The sequence below is a fragment of the Mastacembelus armatus genome, chromosome 13, assembly GCF_900324485.2.
Source record: "Mastacembelus armatus chromosome 13, fMasArm1.2, whole genome shotgun sequence".
Classification (NCBI taxonomy): Eukaryota; Metazoa; Chordata; class Actinopteri; order Synbranchiformes; family Mastacembelidae; genus Mastacembelus; species Mastacembelus armatus.
Genome location: NC_046645.1, coordinates 23,089,808 through 23,113,144, shown reverse-complemented (window position 1 = coordinate 23,113,144; position 23,337 = coordinate 23,089,808). Strand labels below are relative to the sequence as shown.

The following is a 23,337-nucleotide window of genomic DNA, read 5'->3' as shown; positions in this document are numbered from 1 at the left end:
ACTTGAGAACACTGTTTTGGAGGTTTTTTTCATGTACGTGCGACTTTATAATGCCGGAGAATATCCAAGTTTTTTCCGGTAAATTTATGACATTTTTGAGATTATTCTCAACAGAAGTATTAGACAGTTGGCTACTACCCAACAAACTTAGTCCAAAAGTCCAAAACCTCCTACATTGGGATGGCTGTGGCTCAGGAGTTAGGGCAGGTTGACCATGCCCCAGAGGGTTGGTGGTTCGATACTTGGCTTCCCCATGACTGTCCTTATGGGCAAGAACCCCAAGTTGCCCTAGTGGCTGTTCCACCGGTGTGTGAGTGATGGAGTGAATGGACAAATAGCATAAAAGCATTGAGGACACTTAAGTGTAAAAAAGCAAACAATTGTAACAAAGTATAAGACCTTTTACCATTATATACTGTGTTATAATCACCAGTAGATGCTACGAATAGAATGTCTTAAGCTGGGATGGACGCATTTAAAGAGCATGATTATGCATGGATAGCATTTTTAACGCTCAGGTTAGTTAAGTTAGCTAAACTGACTTTTCACTGAAGCCATTTCAATTCCATCCATCCATCCATCCATCCATCCATCCATCCATCCATCCATCCATCCATCTTCTTCCACTTATCCGGGGCCAGGTCGCGGGGGCAGTAGCCGAATCAGGGATACACAGACTTCCTTCTCCCTGGACACTTCCTTCCAGGGGGACACCGAGGCGTTCCCAGGCCAGCCGGGAGACATAGTCCCTCCAGCGTGTCCTGGGTCTACCCCGGGGCCTCCTCCCGGTGGGACATGCCCGGAACACCTCCCCAGGAAGGCGCCCAGGAGGCACCCGAAACAGATGCCTGAGCCACCTCAACTGACTCCTCTCGATGTGGAGGAGCAGCGGCTCTACTCCGAGCTCCTCCCAGGTGACCGAGCTCCTCACCTTATCTCTAAGGGAGCACCCGGCCACCCTGCGGAGGAAGCTCATTTCAGCCGCTTGTATCCGCGATCTTGTTCTTTCGGTCATGACCCAGAGCTCATGACCATAGGTGAGAGTAGAAACGTAGATTGACCAGTAAATCAAGAGCTTCGCCTTCCGGCTTAGCTCCTTCACCACAACGGACCGGTACACCGACCGCATTACTGCTGCCGATGCCCCGATCCGTCTGTCAATCTCACGTTCCATCCTTCCCTCACTCGTGAACAAGACCCCGAGATCCTTAACCCTCTGGGGTCGACGCACGCGCCGGCGCGTTTTGACGCATCTTTTTCTGATAGGGCCGAAACAAACTTAAATTACTCCGTCAATTCTGATCGTACAGATAAAAGAAGTATATCATTCAAATCTGTAAAGGGTCTAGTTTTAGTGGTATACCATCATAATAACAACAAAACGTTGTGCTTTTTTTAAATAAAGAAAGCCGACAGGGTGTGCTCTCGGACTTTTCTGTCTCTGCCATTTCTCTTCACAGACGCATAAATAAAACAACCAGAATCTCAGCAAATACTTGCCTCATAAAAATAAGAGTTATATGGCTAGAAAGCTTGAAATGTTTTCTTTTGACTGAAACAATTCAAGTCGAAAACAAATCATCACTTTTTATTTAATCCGTATGAACGTAAGGAGAAGTCCGTTTTTTCCTGTCTCACCTCATTACAGGTAATGTGGTCCCGCCTTGTACACTGTCCACTGTTCACATGTAAATAATCTCAGGTGAACCAGGTAAATATGTGCACACCCCCGAGAAATGACACAAAATATCTTCATCATAGAATTTACTCACTTTTTCGGCACGTTTGGATGATGGCGCGTTACGCACGTGAAGCGGCGCTCCTTACATTCCACTCAGAGACAAATAGTTTAGCTTGTCCTCAGAGTAAAAACACTGATTTTAAATCAAATGAGAATCGTTTGGCTCCGCATTGTGTTGTATTGTACTGCACTAATCCGTCCCATCTACATTGACTGAAAGGCTCATTATGCGCGTCTTTGTTTGGTTGTTCAGTGCGTCTTTTGTGTTCTCAGGTAAATCACATGACTATTCATCCTCAGACACACCCTCTTGCATATGGCCTTTCTGGACAAAAAGTGTCTTAGAAAATTTAAATCAGTGTATTGTTTACTGTGAATGTGTGAACAAGATGACATTCACAGCACTCTGAAGTAAACACTTTAGCCTACAACATGCTGGTCTCCAAAGTCTTGTGAACCAATGTTCTGTTTGTGTTTTATGGTCTTATTTCAGTGAGTAAAAAATTGTAGTTTTGCCCTAACCATGCATAACCACTTTTTTCTCAAAAACACAATAATGTATAAACTTGCTGCTCACATATTATTGTAGCCAATTTTGTGCTGATTACAGTGCTATTAGACTTTAGACATTAATATGTTTAAAAAACACTGAAAAAAGCACAAATGTCAGGACATGTCAAAATTTGTCCAGGCCCCAAAAACCCCCTCAGACCCCAGAGGGTTAAACTCCTCCACTTGAGGCAGGATCTCTCCCCTGGCCTGGAGATGGCAAGCCACCTTTTTCCGGTTGAGTACCATGGCCTCGGACTTGGAGGTGCTGATTCTCATCCCAGCCGCTTCACACTCGGTTGCAAACCGCCCCAGCGCACGCTGGAGATCCTGGCTCAATGGAGCCAACAGGACAACATCATCTGCAAAGAGCAGAGATGAAATCCTGTGGTCCCCGAACTGGACTCCCTCCGGCCCCTGGCTGCGCCTAGATATTCTGTCCATAAAAGTAATGAACAGAACCGATGACAAAAGGCAGCCCTGCCGGAGTCCAACGCGCACTGGGAACAGGTCTGACTTACTACCGGCAATGCGAACCAAGCTCCTGCTCCGTTTGTACAGAGACCGGATAGCCCTCAGCAAAGGGCCCCGGACCCCATACTCCTGGAGCACCTCCCACCGGATGTCACGAGGGACCCGGTCGAATGCCTTCCCCAAGTCCACAAAACACGTGTGGACTGGTTGGGCAAACTCCCATGAACCCTTGAGCACCCTCGAGAGTGTGTAGAGCTGGTCCAGTGTTCCACACCCAGGACGGAAACCGCATTGTTCCTCCTGGATCCGAGGTTCGACCACCGGCCGGATCCTCCTCTCCAGTACCCTGGCATAGACCTTCCCCGGGAGGCTGAGCAGTGTGATCCCTCTGTAGTTGGAACACACCCTCCGGTCCCCCTTCTTAAAAAGAGGAACCACCACCCTGGTCTGCCAATCCAGGGGTACTGTCACCGAACGCCACGCGATGTTGCACAGGCGTGTCAGCCATGACAGCCCAACAACATCCAGAGACTTGAGGTACTCGGGACGGACCTCATCCACCCCCGGTGCTTTGCCACCGAGGAGCTGCCGAACTACCTCAGTGACTTCAGCTTGAGTGATGGATGGATCAGCCCCCGAATCCCCAGCCCCTGCTTCCCTTATGGAAGACGTGTTGACGGGATTGAGGAGATCCTCGAAGTATTCCTTCCACCGTCCGACAATATCTGCAGTCGAGGTCAGCAGCTGCCCACTTCCACTGTAAACAGTGTTGGGAGAGCACTGCTTCCCCCTCCTGAGGCGCCGGACGGTTTGCCAGAATTTCTTCGGGGCCGACAGGTAGTCCTTCTCCATGGCCTCACCGAACTCCTCCCATACCCGAGTTTTTGCCGCCATCACCACCTGGGCTGCAACATGCTTGGCCCTGTGGTACCTGTCAGCTGCTTCGGAAGTCCCACAAGCCAGCCAAGCTCGGTAGGACTCCTTCTTCAGCTTGACGGCATCCCTTACCTCCGGTGTCCACCACCGGGTTCGTGGATTGCCGCCGCGACAGGCACCCGAAACCTTACGGCCACAGCTCCTAGCCGCCACGTCGACAATGGAGGTGGAAAACATGGTCCATTCGGACTCAATGTCCCCAGCCTCCCTCGGGATCTGGTAGAAGCTCTCTCAGAGGTGTGAGTTAAAGACCTCCCTGACAGTGGGTTCGGCCAAACATTCCCAACAGACCCTCACAGTACATTTGGGCCTGCCAAGTCTGTCCCGCTTCCTCCTCCTCCAGCGGATCCAACTCACCACCAGGTAGTGATCAGTTGACAGCTCTGCCCCTCTCTTCACCCGAGTGTCCAAGACATACAGCCGAAGGTCAGATGACACGACTACAAAGTCGATCATTGACCTCCAGCCTTGGGTGTCCTGGTGCCATGTGCACTGGTGGACACCCTTATGCTTGAATATGGTGTTCGTTATGGACAAACTGTGATTAGCACAGAAGTCCAGCAACAGAACACCACTGGGGTTCATATCGGGGAGGCCGTTCCTCCCAATCACGCCCCTCCAGGTTTCACTGTCGCTGCCCACGTGAGCGTTGAAGTCCCCCAACAGAATTATGGAGTCCCCAGTAGGAGCACCTTTCAGCACCCCCCCGAGAAACTCCAAAAAGGCTGGGTACTCTGCATGACCTATCCCCGACCCAAAGGCGCAGGGAAACAACCCTTTCACTCTGGGGGGAAAACTCCAGCACATGGCGGCTGAGCTGGGGAGCTATGAGCAAGCACACACCGGCTCGCCGCCGCTCACCTCGAGCAACTCCAGAGTAGAAGAGAGTCCAGCCTCTCTCAAGGAGCTGGGTTCCAGAGCCCAGGCTGTGCGTGGAGGTGAGCCCAACTATCTCTAGTCGGTACCGCTCGACCTCCCGCACAAGCTCAGTGAGGTGACATTCCATGTCCCTAGAGCCAGTTTCAGCATCCAGGGATCGGGTCGCCGAGGTCCCCGTCCTCGACCACTCCCCGATCCACTATGCACCGGCCCCTTATGGATCCTCCTGCGGGTGGTGGGTCCACAGAAGGATGGCCCCAGGTCTCTCCTTTGGGCTTTGCCCGGCTGGGCCCCATGAGGGGAGACCCAGCCACCAGGCGCTCGCCTACGAGCCCGAACCCCAGGCCTGGCTCCAGGGTGGGGCCCCGGCTTCGCTATGCCGGGCGACGTCACGGTCCTTGATTGTCGCTCCATAAGGGGTCACTGAACCGCTCTTAGTCTGGTCCGTCACCTAGGACCTGTTTGCCTTGGGAGACCCTGCCAGGGGCATATAGCCCCGGACAACATAGCTCCTAGGATCATACGGGCACTCAAACCCCTCCACCACGATAAGTTGGCGGTTCAAGGAGGGGTTTCAATTCAATTCAATTCAATTTTATTTGTATAGCGCCAAATCACAATACAAATCATCTCAAGGCACTTTACAAAAAACTAAAACTAAAAACTCAACAATTCCCTTATGAGCAAGCACTTGGCGACAGTGGAGAGGAAAAACACCTTTTAACGGAAGAAAAACCTCCAGCAGAACCAGGCTCAGTTTGGGCGGCCATCTGCCTCGACCGGTTGGGGTGAGTGGATAGAGCAGAGAGAAAAGAACAGCAACAATAAACAACAAATAGACACTGCAGGTTGGTGGGGCCAGTAACTGCACATCAGCAATATACAGCTCCAGGACCAGGGACACCTGCAGAAGGTACAGAGAGAACAGAGAGAGAGAGAGAGAGCACAAATTAGGGGAGAGAGAGAGAGCACAAGGTTAGTGACATTCAGTGGTGGAATATACATGAAGTGGGAGGAGAGGAAGAGAGGGGAGGGGAAGGGAAGGGAAGGGGGGGGGCTCAGTGCACCGATGGTCCTCAGGCAGTCTAGGCCTATAGCAGCATAACTAAGGGATGGTTCAGGGTTGCCTGAAGCCAGCCCTAACTATATGCTTTGTCAAAGAGGAAGGTTTTAAGTCTAGCCTTAAAAGTACAGAGAGAGTCTGCCTCTTGAACCCAGGCTGGGAGCTGGTTCCACAGGAGAGGAGCTTGATAACTAAAGGCTCTGCCTCCCAGTCTGCTTTTGGAAACTCTGGGAACCACAAGTAGACCTGCACTCTGAAAGCGAAGTGGTCTATTGGGATAATATGGTACTATGAGGTCTTTAAGGTATGAAGGAGCTTGATTATGAAGGGATTTGTATGTGAGAAGAAGGATTTTAAATTCTATTCTATATTTTACAGGGAGCCAATGAAGAGAAGCCAATATAGGAGAAATATGATCTCTCTTGCTAGTTCCTGTCAGGACTCTGGCTGCGGCATTCTGGATTAATTGGAGGCTTTTTATGGAGATATTGGGACATCCAGATAGTAATGAGTTACAGTAATCTATCCTTGAGGTAACAAATGCATGGACTAGTTTTTCTGCATCATTTTGAGACAGGATGTTCCTAATTTTGGAAATGTTGCGCAGGTGAAAAAATGCAGTTCTAGAGATTTGTTTTATGTGTGAGTTAAAGGACATGTCCTGGTCAAAAATAACTCCAAGGTTTTTTACAGTAGTGCTGGATGCCAGGGTTATGCCATCTAGAGTAGCTATAATTTTAGAAAAGTTATTTCTGAGATTTTTTGGCCCAAATAACAATGACTTCCGTTTTCTCTGAGTTTAAAAGTAAAAAGTTACTGGTCATCCAGGCCTTTATGTCAATTAGATAATAGATAGATATAACTGAGTGTCATCTGCATAGCAGTGGTAATTAATAGAGTGCTTCCTAATGACGTATCCTAAAGGAAGCATGTACAGGGTGAACAGAATCGGTCCTAGCACAGAGTCTTGTGGAACTCCATAACTAACTTTTGTTCGTGTGGAAGGTTCATCATGGACATGAACAAACTGGAATCTGTCCGATAAATAGGATTGGAACCATTTTAATGCTGTTCCTCTGATACCAGTCACATGCTCCAGTCTCTGTAATAAGATGTTGTGGTCAATGGTGTCGAATGCAGCACTAAGGTCTAGGAGGACAAGTATAGAAACAAGTCCAATATCTGAGGCTAAGAGAAGATCGTTGGTAACTTTTAACAGTGCTGTTTCTGTACTATGATGTGTTCTAAATCCTGATTGACAATCTTCAAATAGTTAATTCCTGTGTAAGTGGTCTGATAGCTACTTAGCAACAGCTTTTTCTAGGATTTTAGAAATAAATGGTAGGTTGGATATTGGTCTATAATTAGCCAAGACTCCTGGATCAAGACTAGGCTTTTTGAGTAAGGGTTTGATTACTGCAGTCTTAAAGGCCTGTGGTACGTAGCCTGATACTAGAGATAAATTTACCAAGTCTAATAAAGATGAGTTCATTAATGGCAGGGTGCCTTTAAGCAGTCTAGTCGGGATGGGGTCTAAGAGACACGTTGATGATTTCAATGAAACAACTACTGATGTAAATTCAGAGAGATCTATGGGAGAGAAGCAGTCTAAACATAACTGAGGTCCTACAGATGATTCAAGAGCTCCTGTTGTAGTGTAGTTCAAAGTAACAAAGCGTTATTTGAGTTGCCTGTTTGCGATTTTCACGTTGTCCAAAATCCTACAGCTGTGATCTTGGGACTACTGGGGCAACTGTGGCTTAGGAGGTCGAGCAGGTGCTTCACCAACCAAAGGGTCAATGGTTCAATTCTTGGCTTCCCCCAGTCCATATGTCAAAGTGTCTATGGACAAGACACTGAACCCCATGTTGCTCTGAGCGTGAATAGTAACTGTTGAGAACGACAGCTCATGGAATTTCATTAATGAGAACTTTTATTTTCAAACTCCATTTAATAAAAGTTGGGTCTGATCCATTTGTAATCGAGCATTACTGTTTCAGTCATATAATAAATTGCACCTTTTGAAAAATCTCTGTATAATAATTTACACCTAAGATTGTCCTGCTCTTTGTCAGGCCCCTAATATGAGGAAATTACAGTCCACATAAACAAATGACACTCTCCTGATTAAAACAGGTCGGGATGGGCCAAAGTGTCCTGTTGCTCTCACACTACTCTGTTATAAGTTACTCATGTTAGAATGGCACATCCATAGCTGAATGTCCTTCCTGTTCTGTTGTTTACACTGATTAAGCCTGAGAACAAACATGCTCCATGTTCCACCTCTCAATATAATCTGGAACAACATGTTTCTGCTGGTCAAAGCAGCCAGAATAAAGTGAGATTCCTGCAAGATTCATAAATACCTTAGCTGAGGTGTTATTTCCTGAAAAAGATGTGCCTATGAACCAACTATTATGTTTTTTTTTAGATGCACAGAGAAAAGGAATTTATAATTTGGGGTTAACAACCAGGTAGTGCCTTTCATAAAACTCAGGCCATTATTTCAGCTTAGTAACTACGTGCTCAGTCACATTACTTCATTAAAGTGACCACACATTTCACAATAACTAGATGGGTAGAAGTTAAGAGTGACAGTACTACATGATGTCCCATGTTTGTGATCCCATTCAGACTGCTGCCTGTGTGTCTGTGTTCATCCTCAGTTAGGGCGTTACACCAAAGAGGGCCAGTTGTTCCTGGGCCCTCTGGGCAGCACTGGGGAGGACACTCGCTGCCTGGTGGATGATCAGATCAGCAAATTTCCTCAGCTCCTCAGCTGTGATAAAGTGACCAACAACAAGCAGAAGACATGGCATTTCTCTCAGGTGACAAGTAGAAAGAAAACAGTTCAATAAGATACCTGTCTGGATGTTGGCTTATAAGAAAAGCTGAATCGTGTTGTGAATAAATAAATAATATAAATGTCAGAAGTAAGTAACTGGTGGGCTCAGCTTAATATTACTGTTACCCTGACTATTTCAGGTACATTTATTCTACATGTGGTATTTTTAAACACAAATCAAAGTATTTTGTCATTTGTTTTTGTGGTGTAATTACCAAAACTAATGGGCCATTTTTAAGAAGGCAGGCTGCCCTCTGTCCTAATCTTGGCATTTGTTTTCTTTGCCTTTACTGAGAACAGTAAAATGTGAGTATTTTTTCCACTAGTCTTTCAGTTCCACCTGAAAACTTTGAAAGCTAGAGTTAAAGCTTTAATCTGTATTTTCTCTGAACAATAAGACAGCAGGCATTCTCCCACATCAGTCCTGTGATCCACTGTGAAAAGCAGACAAGATCTGAAGCTGGTTGTTATCGGTTTGTTTGTGGAACTAGTGTTACAAATGTCTCAAAATTAATATGGCAGCTATTTCAATTACTACCAAAATTTATATACTACCAGAGAAGATTAAATGAGAACCACCAGGCCTGGTTCAACCAGAATCCTGTGCTTCCTCCTACCCTGCAGAATGAAGCCATCAGAAACGAGGCCTCTGGACGCTGTCTGGAAGTGGTGCCGGCTAAGATTTATTTCGGCCACCTGCTGCTCCTGCAGCCCTGCTCCGGACAAAGCTGGACCATCAAGAACACCGTGAAGCAGTAGTCAACCATACAGTTTAACTTCAACCACCGACACAGGTTGTTTCCCAGAGCTGCTATTTGACCTCAGCTTGGCTGAGTCGTAACTGATGATGAAGCGGAGGCTCCTCGTCTTTTGGAGGAAAAGGAGATGGTTCAAAAGAGTAATGAGCTGTGAACATCGCAGTGATACAAATTTTGTGCAATTTTTACAAACTTAAATGATGTAATTGATGCACATTTAGCATGAGGACTGTTTTTCTCTCCAACTGGATTTGGCAGACTTTCAATGTGACGTTGCCATAATTCCTGTATGTGCCATTTCTCTATGATGCTTTAGGTTTAAGGAGGGTTTAAGGAGATTTAAGCAACCAAAACTGTTTTTCTGTCTAATGTTGGGAGACAAAAGGGTTCATTCTGTATGATGTTATTATGTCTTTTGAAATATGTAGAAAGACAAAATACCTGGAATTACATTTTCAGCAATATGCACCATTCAGAATACATTGGTAGTTTTTAATAAGCTTTATTGGTGGGTCTAATCTTTTTAGCTCAAGATACCTGAAAATGAAGGACTGCCTCCTTATGACAGGCACACATTTAACCATGAATTAAACAATAAGGTCTACAATGGGAATTTACTTTCTTCTTACGGAAATCTAGACCCCGTAAATATTTATACTTTGAAGAAAAGGGCATAAAGAATGAATTTTACTTGTGTATTGGTACCTATTTTTTTCTTTAAAGTTATTGTAAATCATTTGAAGTCACTTCAACAACATTGCCGAGGGCTACCGGGCTATATCATGTTTTTTATATGTCGTGGATATGTTTATCTTTCTTATTGTAATTTTTATGCAAAGCACTCTGTAGCACCAAATGCAGTACATCTTGTAGCATGATTGTACGTACTGTATGATGAGTTTGCTCTGCTACCTACTGAGTGCCATAACTACTGCAGCTGGCCAAAACTAACAAAGCACTTTTTTGGTCATAAAGGTGCAGACAGAGTGCGATGGAATCGGGAAGGGAAAAGTGAATAAGTGTATGGATTATGGAAATGCTGGAGGCCTTTAAGGCCAGTGTTGTTAATGTATTGAGATGTATATGATGTCATATATTCAGTTAGTTTGGTGTTATCAGTTGGATTTTTGCTCCCAAGATTGTCTTCCAATAAACAACTGGTTTCCTGCTCTTTGCGTGGTTACTATTACGTGGTCTAATTTCTGAAATCTTGAATATCCAGTATAGATTTTGTTTGGTCAAAAGTGAAATTATTGAGTTAATGAATTTTGTTAGACATTTCATGCACTTTAATTTTTAGGAAATTGTAAAGATGATGGGTACTAACATATCACTGTGTAAGTAATGTCTAGCTAACTAACATATTTTCCAAAGTGAAAGTACTTAATTTCTCTTTTCTGGACTTTAAATATTTTTAAGGCTCTGCAAAGTAAGTGCTGGGCCACTTTCTTTGTAACTGCTCCATGTGCGACCTGTATATGTTGGGTGAAAATGTTTCCTTCATACTGTGAGATTTGTGTTTTTAAATCATCTCCAAAAATAGACTACTTCAGAAGAGAGTTCACCATCATTTCCCAGCTGCATGGTTTGTGGGGCTGCAAACAACTTGGCTTATGAATAGTTTAATCACATATCCTTCATAAAAGTGCTACACTAAAATATTGCACAGCGTCAACTGTGGCAGCCAGGTGGCCTGATATCTCAGAGACTGGCCTATAAATGGAAAGTTATGGATTCAGCCCTTTAGCTGCCTTATGTCCTGTGAAAAGTGTCCTTGAACCAGATGCTGAACTCCTACTGTCCTCACTAAGCTCCTCTGGATGAAGCATCAGCTTAAAGCTTAAGATGTAAATGAAACAGGAGGAGCCTGCTGGGAGTACAAGGGCCTGTTTCTAGCATAGAGACAGAGAGGGTGAGGTGGCTGTGGAGGACACAGCCTGCATGCTAACACCACACTGAATGCTCATCAGACTGCAGGTCTACTCATCACTGCCTGGCATCAAATACAGTATGTGCTAGTTAAATTCCTACTAACTAGTTACTGTAACTAATACAAAGAACAACCTAACAGATTAACACAGGATTTGTTTTATTACTCAGGTATAAGGTGGATCAAGTATAAGGAGAAATGTGTCTAGATTTTAACAGAAAAATAAAGGGTAATTTGGGGTTTATGGCTTATTATATTTGGAGCTTAACTAGTTATAGCTTCCATATTGATACTATCACCCTAACCAGCAATGAAAGGCTAATGATAGAAGGCAGAGGACAAAAAACATTGAAAGACAGATAGACATCTGGCCCAGTGTTTGGTTACCTGCCTGCAGGTCAGTGTCCCTGTGGTAAACCTGTCTCACCTGCTGGCTCTGCTGGATGAAGCACTACAATCATCTATGTAAAACAGCAGTGTAATCATTATAATTGGACACAGTATCCAATAAAGTAATGTGTGATCATTGTCTAGGCCACCAGAGATCTTGTTATTAAACTTGGTTTCAAATTAAAATATCTGCCTTTTAAAGAAGAATCAGTGACCAAGGATAAACTTTTTTTTTTTACTTTAGAAAAAATGTCTTTAATGTATGGGATGAAACATTTTACCCTCTGGATCATCTGTATGCTTAACATGGAGGTTTTGTGTTGAACATACAGCTTCATCACCCCAGCGCACAATGCTGCCCTCTTGTGGTCTTAGCAGCTTTCCCATGATTAGTGACATGCATGCACAATAACCTCACATTTGTCCCATTGCTGAATATATAGTGATTTCTGCAAAACCCTGTATGATCTCATTCTGATTTTGGCAGGAAATAAATGGCAAAATGTAGGTAGCAGCTTCTATCCATAGAATGAGGAATGGCATTACCAAATGGGAAAAATGAAATGTTTAAATTTCCTTCAATTTTACTTTGAGCTGTTTGATAAATAAAAGTTCATGTCTTACCTTGATGTTTCCAGTGTGCTCTTGCCTCAGCCCATCGCCTGACCCTGCTTCTCCTTTCCTTACCAAGCTTCACCTGTTGCTTATAACATAGTTTCCTTTTTCTGTGTTTTTAGAGGCTTTTTCCTAAACCACCTTGGTTTTTATTCAAACTTGTTCTAAAATCCCAAAACACAAAATGTTTGGAAGCATCAGTGGCATATGCTCTAGTGAAATGATCCATGCTGGTAGTGGAAATATAGCTGACACAGTGCAACATTATAAATAATTAGCAGATTGTCAAAACACACATGGGACATTTCATAATAGCTATTGCACTCACTACTGAACTTCCATGAAAATTTTGGATGGTGGACATTAACATACCTGTATCTTCAGTTTAAGACAAGTGTCTCCATCCCTGGTCCTTGACCCCTACTGTCCTACAGGTTTTCCAACTATCCCTGCCCTTCCAGTTTCTGATTGGCTGAACACACCTGATCCATGCAGTCAGCGGTGGGTAGTGCAGGGATATCTGGAAAACAAGCAGGACAGTAGTGCTCGAGGACCAGGGTCGGACACACGTGGCTTAAGGCTATTCTCAAAACGAGTAGGGATCTTTAGACTTTAGAACCAGTATTGTTCTCAGATGTGTCTTGAGCTCAAGGAGTTTTCCAGAATAAATAAAAGTTAACCAACGTGTTCATGTAAAATTATACATTTTCATGGGATAAATAACTTTGCATGTTATTAAAGTGTTTATTTTAAATATATTTAGGGAGTCTGACAGAAGTGGAGTACAGGTGAGATCAGCTTATTGCCAATTTTGTAGAAATGTTTGTTGGCTGAAATGTTTGTTGGCTGAAATCTGTACTGCAAACGATATTTGTAGGTTTGACCTTATAATGAATTGATAACCGCCTAGAGAAGAAGCACCAGTCCAGTCTAAAATAAAACATATGGCACCATTTTTAAAAAAAAAGAGTTTTATTGCGCCATTTTTAATCCTTTGACTTTTGTACAGATTTCTGTATTTACAATTTCAGAATTATTATGCCTCTAATAAATAGTACAACTGAAAGTCTCTCTCTAGTCAACATGTTTAAATATCGCACATGCAAATATGTTTATTATGTGCTTGTCTGATAGATATGCTGTCTTGTTAGCTATGTACAAAATTACATAAAAACACTGGACCCAACCACCATGCTAATGAAGACACACGCTGTGTGTCCCCTCCAAAATATAACTACTTCAACAATCAAGACATGCAATCGTTCTGCAGGGACAGGGACAGTCTGATTACAGTAAAACTGTAACCACAGTAACCAACTCAAATCCTAAAAACATATGCAAATAAAAGAAATTTTTAAAAGACAAAGTTCCCTCTCAAAGAACAAATATATGATAAAACATTTTTCCAGCTAACCACAACATGACAGCAGTGACTAGCTGTGAATATGGTGGCAAATTTCCACCAAACCTGCAAGATCAACAGATTAAAAAAAGAACTCATTTTGATCAGATAAAGAAAAATCAAAACCAGTGTGAACTACAAGGTTTTGAAGACTGTTTATACACAGCGTACTCTTTATTCAGTCTCCAAACTGTGACATTGACAAACCATCAATGAATGAAACCTTTTACAGGTTAAAAAAGGTGTTTTTTTCTGCCATAGGCAAGAAATCTATTCCTATAAATACATTGTGTTTAAATATGTGTTCGCATACGAGTGCTGCTCTACCCATGGTGTTGGTAGATCAAATTCAACTTATACATAAAAACAGCATATTTTAGCATTTCATACCAACAGTTTCCAGACTTGTATATAATGCTGCAGAATCCTGCCTGCATCACATTCCCATAGTGCTCAGTGACAGCAGCATGTGATCTCACTTCACCTCTAGATGGCACTCTTGCACAAACCTACAGCCCTTGTCATTTCATTATAATGGATGACAAGTACAGTGCAAAAACCCCAAGGAACAAACCAAATTCTACAGCACAGATATATTTACCTGCCAAAAGGTCCCCATTTGATCATGTGTTTCCATGTGAGAAGAAGGGAAAGCGCCTCTATTGTGTTAACTAGTTCGCCTCTGCAGAGTTCTATGGCTTTGGCAAGAGGGTTGAGAGGAAGCAGAAAGGGCCTTCACCTGCTCCTGATGTGTTTGTGAGGAAGCAGTCACCTTTGTCTGCTAAGCTGCCTTCCTGCACCCCTGAACCCAAGTGAGCAGAGAGCACCAACAGTCATGCACACACAGACACTGTGCACCTTCCTCAGACAGTTCAAATGTGGGTGACAGCTTTTCAAGTATTTACAGAAGTCATTGACTTGATCGCATGCACTTGATAATATGGCTGTTTCTAACACACAGGTGGGTTTACATGTTGAGATGAGGAAGTGCAGGAGTTTAGAGCCAAACTCACCGTTTCAAGGCAAGTCATTCGGTTTAGTAACCCGCAGTCTTTTCATTTCCCTACTTACATTCTATCAGCAGCAAAAGCTTTAAAACTGTTTAAAGTTCAGTAGATATGATTTTAATGAGCGTTAAATACATAAGTTGGTGCATTTGGTAAATATATTCTATGTTGCTCAGATCTCATATTTACATTCTAGCTACTGGTTTTCATACTGTGATTAAAATTTATTTCTAAAACTTGCTCCTGCTTGATGTGTGCATATAACAACACCAATGATGTCTATCAACCTATGGGCTACAACTGCTGATATATGAATACATTAAAATGGAGATTTTAAATGATCAACTTTTTGTTGGGTCTATAAAAGGTTAGTAAACAGTAAAACATTTCCACTATCTTCCAAAACCCAAAGTCACATGTATTACTTCAGTGTACTTCAGTGTACTTCAGTGTACTTCAGTGTACTCATAGATACATTTTAACAATTAGACAATGAAAAATGAAATGTTTCTAAACTAGAGACAAACTCCGTGGGTCCCCACTTAGTTCTGCAAATCCTTTCATTTAATTTAAATATCAATATGTAATATTTTAATATTAAGAAGACATTAAAAAAGTATCATAATGTCAAAGGAAATACATGATCACAAACATCTGTAGGTGATGCCATCTCAGGTCAGTTCAGTTTGGTGTACTTTCCATGTTTCTTGTAATGGCAGAGATGTGGCTTCACAAATATTTCCAAATAAAGCTGAGTTTGAGAGCAGAAAAATGTATTTTTAACAGATGTGATACATCTTGGTCTGGTGACGGCCCCTTAGCATCAAAGAGCAAACGCTTCATTTAGCAACATGCAGGAGAAACCTGCCAAGAAACGAGAATGCATCACAGTCACAAGACAAACTGCATTTAGTGTATCAATTCAGGTTCCGTCACCTGGAAAACCTCTGGCTATTTTTGCCTAATGCTGTTCATTCTCTCTGTCTGCACATTTGCACAACTGAAAATGAAATATCAATCTCTAGGCTTTGTCCAAAGTCATTCTGGGCAATGCAGGAAATCACCTGACGGAGAACTCGACGAGGCAGACAAAGTTAGTAGACCAAGCTGAATAAAATCACCACACACAATAACTCCTTGAGTGCACTGAGCATGGCAGACCGAAGATGATATATAACAGTGTGAGGCCAATGGAGGGTGATTTTTTTTTCTCCTTTAATACGATACTGAAACCTCTCTTTGCAGTCTGAACAGTGTTCACTCAACAGTATCAGAGAGAGAGAAAGTGAAGATACAAAGCCAAACTTTAAATTCTGCTCTGTTTTTTTCATGGCTATCACAAAATCAAGACACAGGCCTGGAGCATTTCTCTCTCTTGACTGCCTGGTTTGCATGGCTGATGAGCTGACACCAGCACCTCGTACAAGCCCACAGATGCAGTAGTTGAAAATAGAAAGTAGCTGTGGCCTAACACATACCGCTCTGCCATCATCCTTCCAGGAACTTTAATAAGAGGGCAACTGTTTCCTTCCTCTCATTCCCACCCTGGTTGCTCAGTAGACTCCTGCTGGGTGACAGATCTGCAGACATGCATGACACATCTTGCCTGCTGGAAAAGTGAGCAGCTCTGAACTTCTGCACTTCATTTTTTTCTTTTTTGTTTATTGCATTAGGGAAACTGCAACAACAGAGTATTACGTGTAATGTCAGCCCTTAAGTGTCCCTGTCAGAGTAAAGGGGGAGGAGTCCTGCATGACCCCTCATGCTGGCTTCACGGTTTAATGGACATTTGTGGGGAGGTGCCCCTTGTTAAAAAAAAATCCTAATATTAATTTAAAAAATGGATTCTGTCTGTGATTGTTTTGAGTCTTACTCCTTGTTTCCTATCGGCAGGGATATGACCTCACCCACTGGCATGCACATGCAGGCTGGCTTGTTCCCTGCTCACAGTGGGCACAGCTACTCCATGCCATTCCTCAGCATCTGATTGGCTGCGATGAGCATGACGCTGATGATGAACGCCATGGCAAAGGCGCAGATGAGGCTCTTCCTCACACACGTCTGACGGTTCTTCTTTGAGGGGTGAACTGAAAGAGAAATGGGACGAAGACAGGCACAAAAATGAGGCACATAAATCTGAAAAAGTTCCAGTTTCAGACAAGTCTCTGACTTTAACGTTTTCAACTCGGAGAGAAAGAAGACTGACTGCTGCAGATGATGGCATGTTGAACTTAAGGACATTGAATACAAATCTAAGCTGACACATTCACACCACATCAGTTCAGGGTTCCTGTAACAGATCATTTTCTGGTACCAATAACTCAGCAGCGCTTCCTCTCTGCAGTGCATCAGTGGACTGTGAGCAGCTGAGATGATTTTACCAGACTGAGGTAATTAGGGAAGCTGGGCCAATGACCCCTAGCCACACAGCTCACTCTCTGACTTGCTCTATTTTTAACTCTCCACTCAAGAAGCACTGAAGTCATCAAAAATGCTGTTCCAAAAAATGCCATGTGGAAAGTCAGGCAGAAATTGCTACATCTTTCTTGGCTACAGTGCTGAGGCGGTGTCATTAGTTGGCAATCTCCAGATGAAAAATGCTACTCCAGACGTTCACATCATAAAACATGACGTGATTTTTTTTTAGCCAAATGGATGAATGAGCTTTCAGCCAATTACCAAGGTTATGTAACTTAACACTGGGTGAATACGGAGCTTTCATCTTGGTTACTGTTGATACACAAGCCAGTAGGCAATCTGTTTTTTTTATTTTATTTTTTTTTTTAACTGTCTTTAATAAGGTAGTCTTTTTCAGGAACAAACTGCTCACAGTTACTCACATTCACACTCTGAAGCTGCCTCTGTTGGCCGCCTGCTCTAAAGCAGTGGAAATTAAGAAGCCGGTAGAAACACACTTTTTCTTTGCAGTGTGGTCACCCGAACCTGCCGTCCACATCATAAAACACTTCCTCAACCGCTTATAGTAATGACACCACTACCAAAGACCCACAAAGGATTTTCTTTACTACACCACGGTGGTCATGAAGGAAATGAAGTGCACTCTGGTTTCCAGACTGCCAATTTATGGCTGTCTACATTCACATGTGCTTCAGATACATTTGTCTTTTTGTGGACACTTCAGCAAACAACCACACTGCATCTGTATCTGTCGTTAGCAGACACTGAGTCTCAATTTGATGCTGCATCTATTCATCTGTTTAAGCGCAGGAGTGTAGTTGATGAAGATCCAGTTTGAGATAGAAAAGCTGACAGAGTTGCAAACCTTTTGTCAAAACTGGCAACTCATAAACAAGATCTATTTTTAAAAAAAATGTAGGTTTAAGTAATTAATTTGATGGTCATTATTTTAAAAAAACAAGAAAACACTTCGAATAAATGCAAAAAACTGCCCAAAAACAGAAACTTTAAAAAAATAAGATTTGTATTGAGACAAACAGGGATGCAAAAAAAAAAAAAAAAACTAATACATTAGGTTTATAACTAAATTCCTAAGAACAATTTGTAGTGAAAATAATTTGAATATGCAGGATTTATAGATTATGGTAAAATGCTGATCATTATGTCTACAAACCGTTGGCAAAACTTGGTTTCCATGCATCTGTCCACGGTGCAATCCCTGCACAGCTGCTACTCCAGCATGTGTCTCTGTGCTTTGCGCTATTGGTGCAATTTATTCAGCAATGAATCAACGTCTGTAAAATTTCTATGGGTCAGTGGTTACGTTCTTTTTTTTCCACTGTTTTTCAACTCCACATCGTATTGATTCCAGAGAAAGTCAAGCCAGAGGGAAATCAAGTGCCTCTTATACTACCTCGTACATCAGAAAGCTGAAGCAATAAGTACCAGAGTAGCACGATGTACTGCACTGTGTATGACTCACAATGTGACACACTGTATTGATTTCTCAATGACTGGGCACATTTCGGTGTCCCCGTGTGGCAGGTGGTTCTCATGGACCTTAGTGTCAACAGATGTGATTGTGTCGGACTTCACGAACCCAGTGGGAATGTGATGTGGTCATCACCAAATAAAGTGCTGGTGTAATCGGTGTTGGCCCTGTAGATCTTCTCTGTCAGGACAGATTCACCGGCAGGTAGTGTTTGGTAAAAAGGAACATTAGCAGCTGTTTGGCCTCTGAGCTTCCATTTATTCCTCAGAAGAAATATAGATGATCTTGACTGCAAAGGAAAATCTCAATGCAATGGAATTTCACACACACTGTATTATTAATGTCTGGTGAGGACAGTCTCACTGAATAACAAAGTGAGCTGGGACCCTGTTCAACCACGCTGCCTTCAGGACATGTGGGAGCTGCTAATATTGTGACTCAGCATTTCCTCCACACCAAACTCATGTGAAAGGTGTCAAGACAAGATGGATGCCAGCGAGGACGCTGTGTTTTTGGCTGTTTCAGAGCATCAGTCAAGGTACATTTGCAATTAGTAATGCCACCTAATACATCTGCACAGTCACATTGCTTTCACTGACATTTCCACCTAAACATGAGCCGGCTCAGATTTAATGTCACACCAGGGCCAGTAAAGGGCTGAAGGTTCAAGATAAGTAATTTATTTAATACATTAACACTTAATATTTTACTTTGTTGATATTTTGGTTTTCCACATTTTATCCCAGCTCGTCTCCACAACGATCAATTTGTTTTGACTTTGTGAAGACACTGAAGCTTTCCAACCAAGGTGCAGTGCCAACAATGACAAAAACAGTGAGGAGCAGGGCACATATGGACGTGCTGAATGGTAATACAGACCTGCATACTAAATCCTGAGGCACTAGACTGCCTGTAAGGTTCATTGCCTGTTCAACTGAAAATGTTTCAAATGAATTAAATTGCTTTTTAGTCTGGTACTTTGATCATGTCTTTGAGGGCTGATACGTGAAATTTGAATAAACCTTTTAAACAGCTTGAAATAGGTTTTGATTGAAATAAACAATGACACTGACTGGTTTTATGTTGACAGTGTGAAAAATCCTAGAATACCCTCAGCTGCTTTGGTATCCATAAATCTTGGATGGCTGGTTTTGCTGAGCAAGGTCATGCATATTTTATCTGCACCATGTCTGGACAGGTGACCAGCTGAAATTCGTCCCCAGCAAAAGCCATGATTCAATAAATCAGCAGGTGTGTGCTGACTGTGTTGGCTGTAGATCATGATGAGAAAGCTCAAATTCTTCCTGACAGCTCGTTCGCTCCCCACACACACACACACACGCACACACGCACACACGCACACACGCACACACGCACACACACACTTGCTTAAGTGCCTTTGTGTGAAGTCGGCTTAGGCAATTTTGCTCACCTCCTTCAAACTCTGTCTGACAGTTCCCAGAGTTTTCCTTCAGGCTCTCTTCCTCGTTGATGATGATGTTCTCGATGTCCTTCATGGTCAGGTGGTCACGGAAGGCGTAGAACAGGATGTGTTTCAGCTCCTCCAGGGTGATCCTCTGCATGTCGAACTGCAGGAAGAGTGATGAGGGGAGACTTTCAAAACAGAAAGATCATATATCTTTCACATAAAAATCTGTGTGTACATCTACAGTGTGTGCTAGGCAGAAATGTTTGTGTGCAAATCACAGTTCCTCTACAATTTTAGAACCAGTGTGCAACCTTCAGTATAACAGTACGGAAAATAAATATCACAATTTTTACTGCCAACAACTCACAATACATTATGTATATTGTAAGAACAGAAAAAGCTAAAATGCATAAATCATCTTGGATGCTCTAGTAGTTCTTCACCATGCTCATCCCAGTACCTCTTACTCTAATGCATTCACTTTAATCAGTGTCGCAGAAGTTGGTTCGTTTATTAAATTGAATGTACTGAAGTTATGGCTAGAAAGGGATGGGTTTCTTGTTCAGCTTGTTGTTCATTTAAACAATTCCAAAAAATGTTACACATACACAGACACACATCCACAAAGAGGTTTGAAGGTCTGACTGAGGGCAAAGACCAGCTGCAAAGTGTTGTTCAGATGATGCTCCTTATTCTTGTCCACTCATGCTAAACCCTGCAGAACATTTCTGCTGTTTCTACAGCTTTAGAGGAGGGAGAGGGAAAGGAATTCCTTCATTTGCTAAATCATCATTTTGGATGAATGAGTATTTATAGTCATCAGGTGTGTACATCAGATACTCTTTTATCAATAGCCTGACAAACTATGTTTAATCAGTCAGTAAATATGAAAGGGTGTGTTAACTCTAGCATTCAGAGGAATTCAGTCCTTTCGCTGCTCTTTGTGGATCCATTTTCATTCATGTCCTGTCAGCTGAAGCTTTTTATTTCTGCTTGACTGAATTCTAATGCTGCTTTTAATTCAATTCAAAACTGAGTAGGCTATTTGTCCCTTAAGGGGAAATTTGAGACAGTGAGACAAGAAAGAAAACACACAGACGATTCATCAAAAAAACACAAACATTAGGAACAATTAAAATATACCAGCATTAAACCTTACTGAAGAGAAAATCACCCTTTGGAATTGCTGCTTCCAGTTGCTGTGTGTTCAGCCCTGATCAATCATAAGCAAAGTCTTGCTCAAGTCAAGCTGGAAGCTAAAAGTTCCTCTCCATTTAATTAACCTTTTGCTTTTCATACTGGTTCCTTACAGGGATATCACAGAATAATTAACCAAGAAACGTACAGAACATCTCTCCCTTGTCTGCAGGTATGACAAACTTTTTTAGCATGAAGAAAATGCAGAATAAACAGCTATCATCAGAGCACAGTGAGTGAGGGGACGTCTCAGACTCTTAATTGAGAGCAGCTCTGACTCAGGAGGCAAAGCTGATTGACAAGTTGCCCTGGTGGCTGTTCCATCAATGGGTGAAGGGGCAAATAATGTAAAATCTCTAAGTATAAAAATATTTACCATTTAAATGGCTTCATGGCCTCACAACAGCAAAGCAGCACAGTGGTTAGCACTATCCTCACTGATGCCCAGCGCTCTGGCCTCAAACACACCAGGTGATTGGAGTTATTCTGTTTTCTCAGTCCTCCCAGTGACTATAAAGTCCCTGTTGCAGTCCCTGCTTCCACCCTGCTAGTCCCCCCTGACCCTGAACAGGATATGCTATACAGAGAATAAATAGATACGTACAATGGCTGAACCGGACCAGTGAAACTGACTATGTAAAACTGTGCCAAGCAAAGGACAAAGTGAGTTAGAAACTAAAGTGGACAGATCACAAAATACTGATACACATTTTAGGTTCTGATTCAAACAGTTTGTGAACTGCGGAAGAATTCAGGTAGCCAAACCAAACAAATTACTGTGAGTTCATGTAAAATATTTTAAATGATACCGGTTTTAGGGGTAGTCTGGGGCATGATGTCCTAAGCAAGTTAAGTTTTGTTCCTATAACCATGATTTTTTTTTTTTTTTTTTACAACAGAATAAAGTATCTTCTAAATTTTTTAAAAAAAGTCAATAAATTGAATCTGCAAAAAGTCAAATATTGGTGCCGCTTTACCTGAGATCATGAAAATCATAAAAAGTGACAGAACTTGCAGTGGACAAACTTGAAGTGGATAAAACAGTGGATATGGGTTCATTTTAAAGTTTAGTATTATTTTCAAATATATTTTTTTCTGGGGTGTGAAGGGCAGAAAACTGTCTTCTAAGTTCAAATAAATCAGCTCCAAAGTACCTCCATATAGAGTGAAATGGGTTTCCTGGCTTTGAGAACCAAGTTGCTGATTATATTGATAAAAGCATTGCCTCAATATTTTACATGTCTGTGAAGACAGGCACTGTAAAACTATTCTCAACAAATTTTGATCTCAATTTTAAAATCCCAGATTTTATTTGTAGTAATATTGCCATAAATGATCCAGAGACAAGCCTACTGGGTATATAATTACATAAATCAGTGCATAAATCACACTTACCAACAACACTATTTGTTATCTCTCCAACTCAGATTAAGCTAATGAACACACACCAATCACGCCTCAAATGTTAATCAGCCTCCATAAAGATTCATTATAGAAGCTAATTAAAACTTGCATGCCAATGCTATATCTGTGGTTTGTCAGGTGATTCATCAAAGAAGATAGAAACACAACACAAAGGTAAAATAAGTTACATAAGAAGAGAGTCATAAATCACAGTGTACACTATAGTGAAATGGCAAGTAAGAGCAGAGGAAACCCTGATTCTATATGTTGGATGCATACATGACCACATATAAACATCAAACTGGGTGGTGAAAAGCATCACAGACAAGACCAAAGAAAAATCATATCAAAACATGTTTTAAATATTGGAACCACAGTTACTCCTGCCAAAACTACCACAAATAAACCTATTAGCACTGCTACCATCACTGTATTTATTACACTCATCTTTTAGTTATTTCATTATTTATCTATAACACACTTTGCGAGAAGCTAAGCTAAGCTGAAATGTAAAACTGAGGTTAACCAACAGTGTTTTGCATTACTGACTATACTAATGCCCAAAAAACACATGTATTAAAATTCACAATCTACAAAATGAAGAACTTTGATTTGATAGTCAAACACTGTAAATATAGAACTCCCTGTAATCATTACTCATCAAACCTGCGGTATTTCAATTTTATGAAAACACCAAGCTTATTTCAAAAGATGCCTTATGGAGACTCAGTGTTCAAGTGAAGCTTATCTGAGGCTAATGAGCTGCAGCAAATGTTTAAAATTAATTATCACTGGTGCCCCCAGACCT

The 23,337-nt window shown here is 42.1% G+C and overlaps 2 protein-coding genes across 3 annotated transcripts in view; one reads left to right on the top strand and one right to left on the bottom strand.

Annotated features, from left to right (window-relative positions):
* galnt17 (polypeptide N-acetylgalactosaminyltransferase 17) overlaps positions 1-9,900 on the top strand; it is a 30,214-nt gene extending 20,314 nt beyond the window's left edge. For both annotated transcript variants that reach the window (XM_026298470.2, XM_026298471.1), the window contains 2 exons: positions 8,309-8,470; positions 9,112-9,900. In XM_026298470.2, the coding sequence (XP_026154255.1) occupies positions 8,309-8,470; positions 9,112-9,246 (297 nt within the window). In that variant the 3' untranslated portion in view covers positions 9,247-9,900. The remainder of the gene's footprint in view (positions 1-8,308; positions 8,471-9,111) is intronic.
* Positions 9,901-16,548: 6,648 nt separating this feature from the next.
* LOC113124826 (calcium-binding protein 8) overlaps positions 16,549-23,337 on the bottom strand; it is a 43,813-nt gene continuing 37,024 nt past the window's right edge. The window contains exons 5-6 of the mRNA XM_026297954.1: positions 19,932-20,088; positions 16,549-16,676 (exon numbers count right to left, since the gene is read on the bottom strand). Coding sequence (XP_026153739.1) covers positions 16,549-16,676; positions 19,932-20,088 — 285 coding nt within the window. The remainder of the gene's footprint in view (positions 16,677-19,931; positions 20,089-23,337) is intronic.